The following is a 13,930-nucleotide window of genomic DNA, read 5'->3' on the forward strand; positions in this document are numbered from 1 at the left end:
ACCAAACTTGGAAATAACATGTTTCCAACGCGGGAATCGAACCCACGACCTCCGAGTCAAGAGCCGCGCTCTATACCACTAGACCACGGAGGCGTTAGAAAGAAAATACATAGAAACCAGTAGTGTCGCGACGACATGTCGTTTGCTGCCGCTTCATGTAGCCGGCTTCCAACTTGTACCTTTATTGTGTATATTGATAACGCTTGTGTGTGTATGTGTATGTTACACGAATGTGTACGTGTGTGTGGGAGTCACAAAGCAGTGACGCGCTGTGACCAATCACGCGTATTTCGAGCTGTGTAGAATTCACCTTTATATTTTAAATATTTTTCAGTTTAGACAAAAACAATCTATATGTCATGAGTCAGTTTATTTGTCTGTCTATCGCGCATAATATGCTGCTAAACTGATTTTGATGAATTTTGGTATGGAAATACCTGCTTGGAGTCTCAAACGAGGATCGATTTCTATCGGGCCGGTCATGTTGCTCGTACGCTTATTGTGTATCTTGTTTACGTTTTTAGGGTTCCGTACCCAAAGAGTAAAGATGGGACCCTATTACTGATTTTCATATAAAAAGCATCCCTAAGACAGAGTAAAAACAAATGCCTCTACAGACTACTAAATCCTTAAACGCCTACATAATTTTCATATCACAATTTAATTTAATTATACCCGTCAGAAACTAACGTATTTATGACCTAATTATAATAGTTTTACAATAGGGATGATGACAAGGTCAAAGATTAGCGAATTTTGTTAAGAAAATAAAGAAATCACGGTAAAAATAAGTGTTCCCAAAATTTCAGCTTGATAGCATTTTTATTTTTTTTGTTATGCGCCTTTAAAGTTGGATATTCAAGTCGAATTTCTTTTCAATTAAATTTCTTAATATTTGTATACAATTCGATAACTTATGCAATTAAAAGGAACATTTGTTATGAAACCACTTTCATAAACGCAATATTTAATATACCTGTCGAACAAAGTTGTCTCCCGATGCGTACAAACTACGAAAGACTGACGTCAGTCTTTCGTAGCACTTTCTATGGAGCGTTTCGCGCAGGTCTTTTTTAATGAGATATTTGAATTGTCATATCTTGGTGAATTTTTAAGCTATCAGAGTCATTTTTTCAACGATGTTTCTATTTTTTAAGTGTTGTTCAATTACCGATGAGAAAAAAAATAGTCATCATGCCTATTATAATTATTAAATTTTAAATTATTATTAGCCTTAATTATTTTATATTATAAAGTTAAAAGTTTAATTTAAGAACTACTAGTTGAGAGGTCAAACGGTAGACAAGAATAGATTCAGCCAATCGAAGGGTCTGTTCTATATTTAAAATGTCTATAATACTATTCAAAAATTGGACGAATGAAGATGGACTTTTATATTCACTGTCTTTGTAAAAGATACAAAAGTTGAACTTGAGTTCAACAACAACTTACGGCTAATATATCTAGCTATACATAGAATCAACATATTTTTGATTTCAAATCATTTTCCCAGTTCGATATCCTCTATTTATGCAAAAAACGTAAATTTTAAATTTTTTATCATTTGCCTCTTTCGTTTCGGAAATTCGAACAAGGAACAAAGCTGCATCAAATGTAAAATAGTAGGAATCATACAGCTGGATATATTACAAGGTGTAACAAAACTAAGTGACAATAATTTAGTGTGTGTATGTGACCCTTATATACAGAGTTGTTTGTGAAAGTAGCAGTGCTGAAAGAGCAAATTTTTTGGGATTTGTATGAGCAAACACACTTGCGTCACGAATTTTCCGATACAAAAGTAAAAAAAGTTACTGTTTCAGCGCTGCTATTTTCATAGCAAACTCTAAATAGGCGACCCATACATACCCTAAATTATTATCACTTAGCTTTGAGAGAACAGACGCTCATACGTATGAAGATCACGGAACGGCGGGTCGATACTCCAACTGAAGGTACTTATATCTGTTCGCAGGCAGATAGTTCGAATGGCGTTTAGAAGCTGCTACTGACTCGTATTAGTTATAAAATATGGTACAAATCTTTGAATGTAGTTTGAAATTGTCTTGAGTTTATTATCTATCTGTATATTTTTTCATTGTTCTAGTAGGTTCTATCCATAAAGTTAATATACCTAGCGGAATAGAAATCTCGAGCTGTCAAAAGAAACCGAAATTGGTTTCATCTGTGTGTAAAAATATGTGTACGTATACACTTACACAAGCATGATTGAACATGAATTCTATGAGATTAAATTGTCAACGTGCGGCACGTGCCGACTGGACGTCAAAAAAAGAGTGCTGTTGTCATGCATCACACGTCTCTTTTTAGCACGTAGTGTTACTGATAGTGACATCTCTCTTGCTCAGGCCTTTGTTTCTCTACCCCGGTGGTCCTTCCCCAACGCTACCGGGGATGTGTAATAGCATTTCCCGACAAAAAAAAAAAAGGCCTTTGTTTCTCCATTCCGCTAGGTATATTAACTTTATGGTCACGGCCATTGAATTGACAAAATCCAACCAAATGATGTAGGTCCATCAACTGCCAGAATCAATTTCTTCTATCCTACTAATATTATAAAGGCGAAAGTTTGTTTGGATGTATGGATGTTTGTTACTCTTTCACGCAAAAACTACTGAACGGATTTTAATGAAACTTTACAATAATATAGCTTATACATCAGAATAACACATAGGCTACAATTTTAACCGACTTTCAAAATGGGGGAGGTGTTATGTTTGTTTTCTTATGTTCATCGATTACTCCGCCGTTTGTTAACCGATTTTCAAAATTTTTCTTTTGGTACATAGGGTATCATCCCAATTTGGTATTATATTCACAAAAGTGATGATCTGATGAAGGATGCATAAGTAATCGAGGGAACTCCTCAAAATTTATATGGAAACATGTGGTGACTTCGGTTTCGTGAGAAGTATTCTAAGCATATGCTACCAACAAGTAAGATTTTGCACCGAGGTATACCTGGTATACCGTGGTTCGGAAGGTGCTGAGAGAACTCCTGATTCTTTATAGATACAACTTTGGGAGTTTCGGCGTTAGTTTAAGAACGGAAAGCATATGCTACTATGCAAATTACATTCATCATCATCATCATCATCACTACCATTTTATACCATACATAGTCCTATGGTTATGACTTATGAGCCTATAATGACCCTGTTATTGGTACTTTTCATAGTCTTTTCAAGAGATCGAGACTCGAGTTTGTCAAGCGATAATTGAAAAAAATCTATACTTAATATTGCTTGAGAGTATATTTGCTTGAACGCGCTAATCTCAGGAACTACTGGTCAGATTTAAAAACTTATTTCAGTGTTAGATAGCTAATTTATCGAGTAAGACTATAGGCTATATATTATCACGCTATGACTAATACGACCGAAGAAACTCTGGAAAATGTGGGAAAAACGGGAGAAATATTAGAAATTACGAACTACTGGAGCAATTTTTATGGCAATATTTGGTACAGATATAGAGTAAACCAAGTGAAGGGAGTAGGGACATAAGAGCTATTTTTATGGGAAAATGTACGGTTTTCGTAAAATTCCTAATTTACGCGGGCGAAGCCGCGCGGGACATCTAGTGGTATATACATTTCTTACATGTTATAAAAAACAATCATCATGAATACATGGAAAATCAGCATTTAAATTACACTCAACATAGCCTATTCTGTGAACGTCGATGGTTTTCTTTTCTTCTCCATTTTCTTTCCTTCCTCTTAACCCCTGATGATGTGAGCATCATCAGCAAGTAGTTTCCGCCGGCCTACAGCTACTGAACTGCTGAAGGCCGAAAGAAACCCCTGCCGAGGTTACCCTTGCCTTCTCTTCTTGATAACTTCTCTCTTGGTGAACTCTTCTTGTTATTTATAGCATACGTGGGTAATTTACAACAGTTTGGAATAGTAATCATGCATGATACATATCTGTTATTGTCCAATTACCAATCTAACATAGCATAGGATTATCTTATATATAAAATTTTCGTGTCACAATGTTAGTCACCGTACTCCTCCGAAACGGCTTTACTGATTTTAACCAAATTGTATATGCATATTCAGTGGGTCTGAGAATCGGCTACTGAGTACTTTTTATATTGATAAGTGCATTTGTTGAATAAATAATAGTAAATAATTACAACTCGAGACTGACGGCGACCATTGTTTGTGCGACGGGATAGCGATGGACGTTGCCATGGTTACATACTTATTTAGTCACTTCAATAAAATAATACGGGCGAAATACTTCATATGGCAAAGAAACGTTTGCCGGGACAGCTATTATATACGAGTAAATTACACAAGTGATATAATTTACTCGATCCTAAAAAAAGCGAAGAAGAGAATGGCTGAAAAATTGCTGTACAGTACTTCAGATGATAAAAAGGACAACATAAATAGCTCTTGGGTAAAAATTCCTTATATTGGCCCTTTATCATATAAGTTTCAACGGATTTTACAAAAAAAAGAAACCAGAGTAGCATTCTACACAACAGGTTCCCTAAAAAGTCTGTTGTGTAATAACAAGGATAAGTTTAAGATCACGGACAATAGCGGAATATACAGCCTTTCCTGTGAAACATGCGGAGGTATATATAGGTCAGACAGGGCGGAAATTTAAAACACGGATAAAAGAACACATTACAGCCTGGAAAAGAAAAACAGAAAGATCGACGTTTGCTGAGCATTTAAATAATAATGACCACAATTTTGAACCTGACAAGAACTTCAAATACCTACATGTTTTGCCCAAAAGTAAGAAAATGGACGCATTGGAAGCATTAAAAGTCAACAGACATAAAAAATATGGGAACTTGTTAAACGACCAGACATGCCTATCAAATTCAATATTATTGCAACACATTTAAATTATTATTACTTATACATTAATTTATATTTACAATTCACCGCTAATTTAATGTATTGACCTGATAATTAATAATTTTATATATTTAATGGACATTTTATCATATTTATAGACACTAGAGATCGCCCAATGGTCGAAATTCGACCTTAGTTTCAACGACATTAGGACTACTACCTATATTTTGTAAAAAAATATTGGCTTTATAATATTTTTTCAACCGACGCATGGATCATCTTACTTGTCAGACAATCAGGTGATCAGCCTGCATTATCCTAACCAAACTTGGAAATAACATGTTTCCAACGCGGGAACGAGTCACGAGTCCGAACCACTGGACCACGGAGGCGATAATACGTGAAATTAACGTTATTAATTTATCAATATAAAATGGATAAATCCAACTAAATATTAATTTTAATATCAGTAGAAAATAGTCGTATTTGGAAGAAAAATTCCACCAAATTGTAAAAAATACCATGATGCTGACAACCCTAATATTTGTTTTCATTATATTTAATTATTCAAAACTACCGACGTTAAGTACACCTGATGATGATTTATATCGAAACCGGTCGTGTTTAAGTTAAAGTAGTAATTAATGAATATAGTGGAAAAAGTGCAAGTAATATTGTGTTTTATTTGTGTTTAAAATGAATTTCCACCAAGAACCAACAGTACAATCAATTATATATATGGATTAGATACATTGCATAATATGCATTCGAATTTTGTAAATCTTACAAAAAAGCAAATATCACAAAACCAATGCTCAAATCTAATACACGAGATGTAAAAACTGCTTCGTAACGGCCGCCAACAGCAGACGTAGCGAAATAAGCTAATACAGTCCAGCTGTTGCGGGCCCGATTTATGCTCGCTTCCTGCACGTAGGGTTGCCAGGTCGCTTAACCGAAAAGCCGGACAACTTTGTCCGGCTTTTCGGTTAAGCGACCTGGCAACCCTACGTGCAGGAAGCACGTAGGGTTGTCAACAACGCTGTTGTTGTTACAAATGTCCTGCTAAGCTACTTAGCTTAGCAGGACATTTGTATAAAAAAGACAGAAACTCTGCTATATAGTAGTTCGAGTCTGAACTCACAACATAGCAATTAAATTCGGCAACCCGTATACAAATTTTCTGTTTTATTAAAACAATTTACCTTCTTATAGATATAAAACTTCTTATCAGATGCAAAACCGTCTAAAATTTGTAAGATTTTCATATAAAATTATAGATTCAAATCTCTGAAAAAGCTGGACTCCCTTTAATTTTGTGCGGACACGCAATCAAAAAGCCTTACTGTGTCCGGCTTTATCCGGACGCCTGGCAACCCTTCATGCACGCTTACCCGTTCCCAACTTCCGTGGCTCCGACGTTTCTAGAAACATTAGACTTAAATCATAGTTATATTTGCTAGGATTTAGATCCAAATGGCTGGTATAATTTCTAGATACTAATGGAGCAGTATTTCTACTTTGTCTATTTTAGGAAACATTTGTTGCTACGGTCTTCATATAATTACGTCTATACTCCACTCGGGCTAACTTGTCGCTAGCGGTCATTGACTCCCTGTCAAAAACTAGTCATTTTCCATATAAAACTACGATTGACAATATCTGACACTTCATTGTCAATCGCGGCTTATATGGAAAATGACAAGTTTTTGACAGGGAGTCAACGACCGCTAGCGACAAGTTAGCCCGAGTGGAGTATAAGAATAATTTTTGTTTGCTAGGAAACGATTTGCGGTTGTTTGCGGGTGATTGCCCGGTTGTTAAGTATTTTGACAGGAGTTCGCTATCGCTTTTGATTGGTTAACTTTTTGTTATCTAGCCAATCAAAAGCGCTTATGAATAGATACTTGTCGAAAATCTCCAGAAACTGGGCATAAGCCATTTCTATTTTATATTAGTACCTTTCAAGCGAATGACGTTAAAGAAGCCAATTTGTTCGTTGATCTACTAAGCCCTGACTCCTGTCTCTTTCGCTCACAACTACCACGTATCTGCTGAGATAGCGACACTCACTTGATCCTAGCAGTGATATCCATGACTCCGTTGAAGTTACCAATTCAGATATACCCTATATCCTGTCTCTTTCGCTCACAACTTCCACGTATCTGCTAGACTGAGATAGCGATACTCACTTGATCCCAGCAGCGATTTCCATGGCGCCGTTGAAGTTGCCGATGTTCCAGCAGGTGAGAGCCACCCGCAGCAGGCACGCCAGCACCACCTTCCGCTCCTCCGTGCTGGACCCCGAGAGCACCAGCTCCGTCACCCACGCAGACACCTGCGGAAGAAAATCAAGGTTAAAGTTTGGCTCTTATGAGTAAAAGTCACTCTTTTACTCATAACAGCCTCTCTTTTATTCATTCTCTTTTACTCCTAACTCCCCCGAGTAAATTGACCATAGATGTATAATAATAATAATAATAGCTCCCACACCGGTTTCGGTGACGGTGGCCGGTTTCATTGAAACCAGGCCAGCTACGCAGGAGTAATTTTATAGTGCCCAAGTGTGAGCGCAGTACACAAGAGCACTCTCTATTATTTACTCTCATAACCCAGTGGGACGGACAACCGACACGACTGGCGAGAGATCAGGCGCAGGACCGACTTTTTACATGCCCATCCGACGCATGGATCATCTTACTTGTCAGACAATCTGGTGATCAGCCTGCATTGTCCTAACCAAACTTGGAAATAACATGTTACCAACGCGGGAATCGAACCCACGACCTCCGAGTCAAGAGCCGCGCTCTATACCACTAGACCACGGAGGCGTTGTATACAGTACCATCGAAGAAATTGATTCACTGACAGTTGATACTTGATGGATCTATGTCATTTGGTCCGATTATGTGAATTAAATATATGTCGTGATCTGTCGGCTGGGTTAATTGACAGGCGACCAAATTACGTAGGTCCGCCATCTGCCTAATAATCAACTTGTCTGATAGTACAGTACTCCCAAATTAATAATGCGCACGGAAATCTTCGCTAATTATTGTCGTAATCACGAAAACATCCGAATCTATGAAACTTGCATTTTGCACCTTGTTCAAAGGAAATAGAAGTAAATATCATATAGCCATCCATCAATAGTGCTATTTCTCACTGGGAAGCCATCGCGGCGTTACCATGGTAACGTCCAAACAACGTCAGGCGCCGCTACGTCGCTTCAAAGCGCTGTTTTTCCTAAAGTTAAGTTTAAAACAGCGCTTGCAGCGACGTCTTCCGACGCTCGGGAAATACGTTGCAGTTGCCGGAAAATTACGAAAATTTCTATGCGCATTTTCACTTTGGGAGCACTGTCTACATTTATGTACCTGCTACAGGTAGGTTGCTGCAAATGTATATGCTATCAGAGAAAATGAGTCATAGACAGATGGCAGACTTATAGACGGACTAAGTCTAGCCGCCAGATTTTGATTATCATTCACTTAATAAGCCAATAAAATTACGGAGGTACCTCATGGCACAATAGACATAACGACCAGTAGTTCGACTGCAAAGAAACGGACAGGTTTCAATATCTGTCAAATTCGTCGGGTTTCACGAGGATTATGAACGGAATGTGCCTCGCGCTGGCTGATATAATTTATTTTTAAATATTTAATATAAAGATTTCAAAATTGGATTCTGACAATTTTAATCGCATGTGCCAAAACACAAACAACAATACGACCGAAGAGGAACACGTCCATCGAATATGTCATATTTTTAAATTCGTAGGTAACAAGTTAGGTAAGGGGTGGGATTTGACATACCGCCGGGCGGCAAATGACAGACTAGAGGTTAACAACCTAGCAACGATATTCGTCTTAATACGTCAAATTTAAAAATTTCAACATCAGTTCTAAGTCGGCATACTCTATCATTCTGTCTACTCTGCTCATGGTACCTAATTTTTTGGTCGGGTTACGTCAAGTCAATGTCAGTCGTAATCTATTGGCTGGGCTTGACCCAATCCAGCTTGAACCCCAAGCACGTAGTTCTGCCGTCAAAGAAATTGATAGGCATGAATTAATTTGAAATATTTTTTTTAAATAGAAAGTGCTATTAAAATAACATTTCTAAAGATAAAGCTACACCGCGCCTGTGATACGGTCATAAAGTTAATATACCTAGCGGAATAGAGTAACAATCGCGAGCTGTCAAACAAAACCGAAATTGGTTCTCATCTGAGTGAAAAATATATATGTGTACGTATACACTTACACCAGCATGATTGGACATGAATTCTATGAGATTAAATTATCAACGTGCGGCACGTGCCGACTGGACGTCATAAAAAGAGTGCTGCTGTCATGTATCACACGTCTCTTTTTACCACGCAGTGTTACTAATAGTGACAACTCTCTTGTTCAGGACTATGTTTCCCTATTCCGCTAGGTATATTAACTTTATGGATACGGTATATACTATGTCAATTTTGATATATAATGTCAAACCTAAATTGGAGACACCCTCAAAATTAGAACAATTTAGCTGTAAAAGTTTGGGCATTTACAATATGTCTAGGTCTAGATGGAAAATAGGTCTATTTATAGATTAATTTTATTAACAACTTGCTTAGATATTTATCTTAGAATCCCTGGAATTTTGAAAAGTAAACAAAACTTTACTGAGGGCTTAGTCAGTTTAGTATTTTGGGTCATAAATCAATTTGTGTTGGACTGAAAATAGCATTCTTCACATTTATAACTTAGGTAACCTAGATGACTAAAGTAGGACATGTATATAAAGGAACTCTATATAAATGACACATACACTTAGTCAGTTTAGTATTTTGGGTCATAAATCAATTTGTGTTGGACTGAAAATAGATTCTTCACATTTATAACTTAGGTAACCTAGATGATTGAAGTAGTAGTATTTATATACACTATTATACACTATTATACACTATTATACAGGAACTCTATACACACCCGAAAGTATTATCACTTTGATTTGTACCCTGTTATACGAGTATGATCTACACATTGTACCTGAGCTACTATCAGAAAAGTTTATTCATGGATGGCAGAGCTATGTAATTTGATCGCGTTATGTCAAACCCAGCTGACATTATACTACTAAACGATGTATGGTACTTTTTGTTGCGAAAACAAAATCACCAAGATTGCGACGCTCATCTAGTTCATATAAATTTATTTATTCAAGACGTTACAATAATTTTACAAGAAACAATATGACAGTAATTTCCCATATTAGTAATTTAACATTGCAAAAACCTAAAAGGTTAGATATATCCTGATGTAATATAAACGTAGAATTGGCCTCTACGTCCGTATCTGAGAATATGTGGCTTTAGCCTTCTCCATGCTTATTATTTTTCTCTGGCAGCATCATAATTTCACAATTTTTGATGGACTTTTCTTGGATATTTTATTCAGACGACAGAGGAACTAAGGTTGGGTTGCACCAACTAACTTTAACTACAATGCAAAATGTCAAATCTTTGGTTAAAGTTAAAAATAAAACGACATCAAGATGCGATAATTAACCATAACCATAGAGCTCGACAAGGTTTAAAATGCACGTGGCGAAAAAAAGGAACTAACGCTGTCATCATACGAAAACGCCATTTTTGACAGTTCTCCTTTACCAGCAGCGCCCCCGCTCACGTTCATTTATAACCTTGTTGGACCAGCTGTCATCTGTCAATTTCTCCGGTCAATGTTAAGGTTAAAGTTATATTTGCCTTAACTATAACCATAACTTTAACTTTAACCACGCCTCTGGTGCAACCCAACCTAAAAGTTGGGATTATATTTACAAGCAGCGCTCCATCCAACTCGATATAAACTACAGCGAAGAATATTAAACACTGGAAAGTTCTAGCAACTTCCATCGTATAAGTTTTCATCACCACATTAAAGGGTTCGCAGTGTCCTTTTCTTGATCATCAGAAGATAATCTCTATCATTTGGGAGAAAGTAGACGATCCTTTTTGACAGACAAGAAATCGTAAAGTAGTAGGGTACAATGCAATTCAAATTCAAATTCAAATTGTTTATTTCAGACATGGTCCATATTATAAATTTAATAATGATGTCCAAAAAAAATCTTAACGAATAATGCCATTTGATCACTTGTGCTATAATATTTATAAAATGTATTTACAAAATTAGCAATTCTGCTTTTAGTTTTTAATATTTTGGAACGCTCAATGTCATAGGCGTTTACTTCAAAATAACGCTTAGGTCTGAGTTTTGTTACAGCGTCCTGAATTTAAAATTCCAATTATCTTAAAACAAAAGGCTAAGGACAATCATATTATTGTTGCGCTGGACCCTCTGGTATAATAGAGTAATCGTAAAGTAGAGTATAATATTGTATGAAGTAAATAAAATACAGAAGGCTAGGTCTAAACGAGCACGTAAGTATTCTAAGACTCGTAATTTTCCTCTTTTCGCAGCAAAAACTTGTAACATTAAAATGTGCGGTAAAAGATCTAGCTAGATCAATTTTTCAAGCGACCAAAAGAGTAATTAATAATATTATGTATATTATATAATCTAATATATAAAAATAGTCGTATTTTCCTTCCTGACGCTATAACTCCAGAACGTACGAACCGATTTCCACGGTTTTGCATTCGTTGGAAAGGTCTCGGGCTCCGTGAGGTCTATAAAAAATCAGAAAAAACTTCAAGAGAAAAGCAGGAAAACTGGGAACATCATTTTATGGCAAAACAACTTTGCCGGGACAGCTAGTATCATATAATATAATACTTTGTATAAAAACAGTCTCCTTTAATGTTTTGAGATAAAACGGTAAGAACTGTCCTTAAGCTATAGCTTAAATTGCTGAAAGACAACAAGGAAATGAAGATAAATTTTACGATCAAATTACCAATGATAAACTCTTAATCCTTCATTTAATTAAATTGAAAGGTTTTTAACTGATTGCTAGAGCTCAAGAGGGTAATATTTTATTTAAATAACAGAAATCAATAAATGTGAGAACTTCATAAAGCGTTAAAGATCAAATCACATTGAAACGTCGCGAGGCGTTGCGATGCATTAAATTTTATGAGCCGCTTATTTGAACATACAGCGCACTGCGCAACACAGTGAGCGACAAAATTTTCAGAATGTCTATCTCTTTGTGAAGTTAATAAGGTTCAGTTTTATATGGATCATTTAAAAATGTCATTGCATCGCCTTTTCACGTTGCAATGTGCACAGACTCTTACATTTACATGGAACGTAGAACCACCTCCTTTCTGAAAGCCGATTACAATGCATTCCATCGCATCGTCGCGTCAAGTAGCTAAGTGAACTGATCATAACATCAATTTCTAGCAAATAAATGTCTTCTTGTGTATTAAATAAATATGCATTCCATCGCATCGTCGCGTCACGTCGCAATATAACCTGACCTTCACAAGTTAATATTTTAAAGCCGTCAAGCGGTAGAGCTATTGAACGATCGTTTTGAAAGGGATCATCTGAATTGAAATTTTAATGTGTTATTCAGCGCCAGCCGACCGACGCTCACACAATGGTCAGTTAACAAGCTCGCTTGTACTAATTACACATACCTGGCTTATTATTCGTCATTCATTTATGCTTTAAACGCCACCATGTTCGAAGTACTGCTAGAAGTCGACCGTTTAAATCAGATTTTCGGGAAAAGTCCAAGCCTCAACAAAATATTATTCTCAAAAAGGTTAAACCTACGTTTGACGTTTATTAAACTAATGTTATTTTGTCAAAAATCGTCAAAAATATCTCACGTGACTCATGGACGCCCCTTTTAAGCATAATGCTATTGCGCGTGGGTTAATAATTCGCAGTAATTTAGCAAGCGTCTAGTTTTATTGAAGTAACATTTAATGGTCTATCAATAATAATGTCTATAGCTTTATTAAACGAGCTTTTATGCGTTCATCTCACCGCCATTAATTTTTCATGTTCATTTACAGATATTTACTATTTAGTGAGGATTTCATCAACACTTTCACAGAGGCCATAACCACCCCAAAATCTAAGTAATACCATGTAATACATACCGCTACATAGTTAGTATGTAAGTCTTTTATTTCGTAACCAATCACAAATTGTGATTCTCAAAATTTAAGAGTGCAACAACATCTGTATAATTAGTTAAATCCGTATCATTACTAATATTATAAATGCGAAAGTGTGTCTGTCTATAACTTCTTTGCATTTAAACGGCTGAACCCATATTGATGAAATTTGGTACCAAGTAGAGGCGGAGTTGCGGGCGTTATCTAGTTGTGTTATAAGATAAAACTGTACAGTATTGTGTCAAGCAAAACCTAATTAGTATTGTTACTAAAACTATTTTCTGAAGTTAACCGTATATTTAGGGTCCTAATAAGGGTAAATTAATATAATCACTAAGTTCAAACGGCGCATTTTCTGTCCATTTATTCACAAATTTGCTCCCAAAATCTCTCGCCCGAAACTTTTTCGATTTTAATATTGTTTAAAAAAGTTTGTTGGTGGCATCGACGTACCGTATTTTGAGACAAATTTGTACGAAATGTAATAGTGAAAATAACACTCCTGTTATAAACACATAATGAATCATATTTTGGTTTAACTAGCTGATTCGAAAAAATATTTTGTTTTATACATTATTTTGGATATGCCCAATAAATGCTCGCCGATTCTCTAATTATGAAGCAAACAGAATATCAACAAAATCGGCTCACACGTGCCGGAAGAGTTCCGCTTACGACAGTATATATTAAGTCTATGGTTCCGCTCCATCTAACTTCGCGGTTGTTATCACCGACTGAAATTTCAATAATGTTTTTGACAGTGCCCTCGATCTTAACGATGTCGTCGTTCAGATTATAAACGGAAGCTTCAGAACGCCATTGTGACGCCATATTATTACATATAGGCCTCTTGGATATCTCTAGTGGCGCGGCGTGTGCCAGATTTAGGCAACACGTGGATGTCAGAGTGCGATCAGCTGTAAAATACGGTTTACTAGATAAAAATGAAAACACGTTGAAAACGTTAAAAAGTGCTCTGAAAAAGGAAAATATGG

The 13,930-nt window shown here is 36.3% G+C and overlaps 1 protein-coding gene across 1 annotated transcript in view; it reads right to left on the reverse strand.

Annotated features, from left to right (window-relative positions):
* Positions 1-13,930, reverse strand: part of LOC121725786 (1-phosphatidylinositol 4,5-bisphosphate phosphodiesterase epsilon-1-like) — a 110,709-nt gene that overhangs the window by 46,183 nt on the left and 50,596 nt on the right. The window contains exon 4 of the mRNA XM_042112904.1: positions 7,036-7,181. Within this exon, the coding sequence (XP_041968838.1) occupies positions 7,036-7,181 (146 nt within the window). The remainder of the gene's footprint in view (positions 1-7,035; positions 7,182-13,930) is intronic.

The sequence above is a fragment of the Aricia agestis genome, chromosome 3, assembly GCF_905147365.1.
Source record: "Aricia agestis chromosome 3, ilAriAges1.1, whole genome shotgun sequence".
NCBI classification, from domain to species: domain Eukaryota; kingdom Metazoa; phylum Arthropoda; class Insecta; order Lepidoptera; family Lycaenidae; genus Aricia; species Aricia agestis.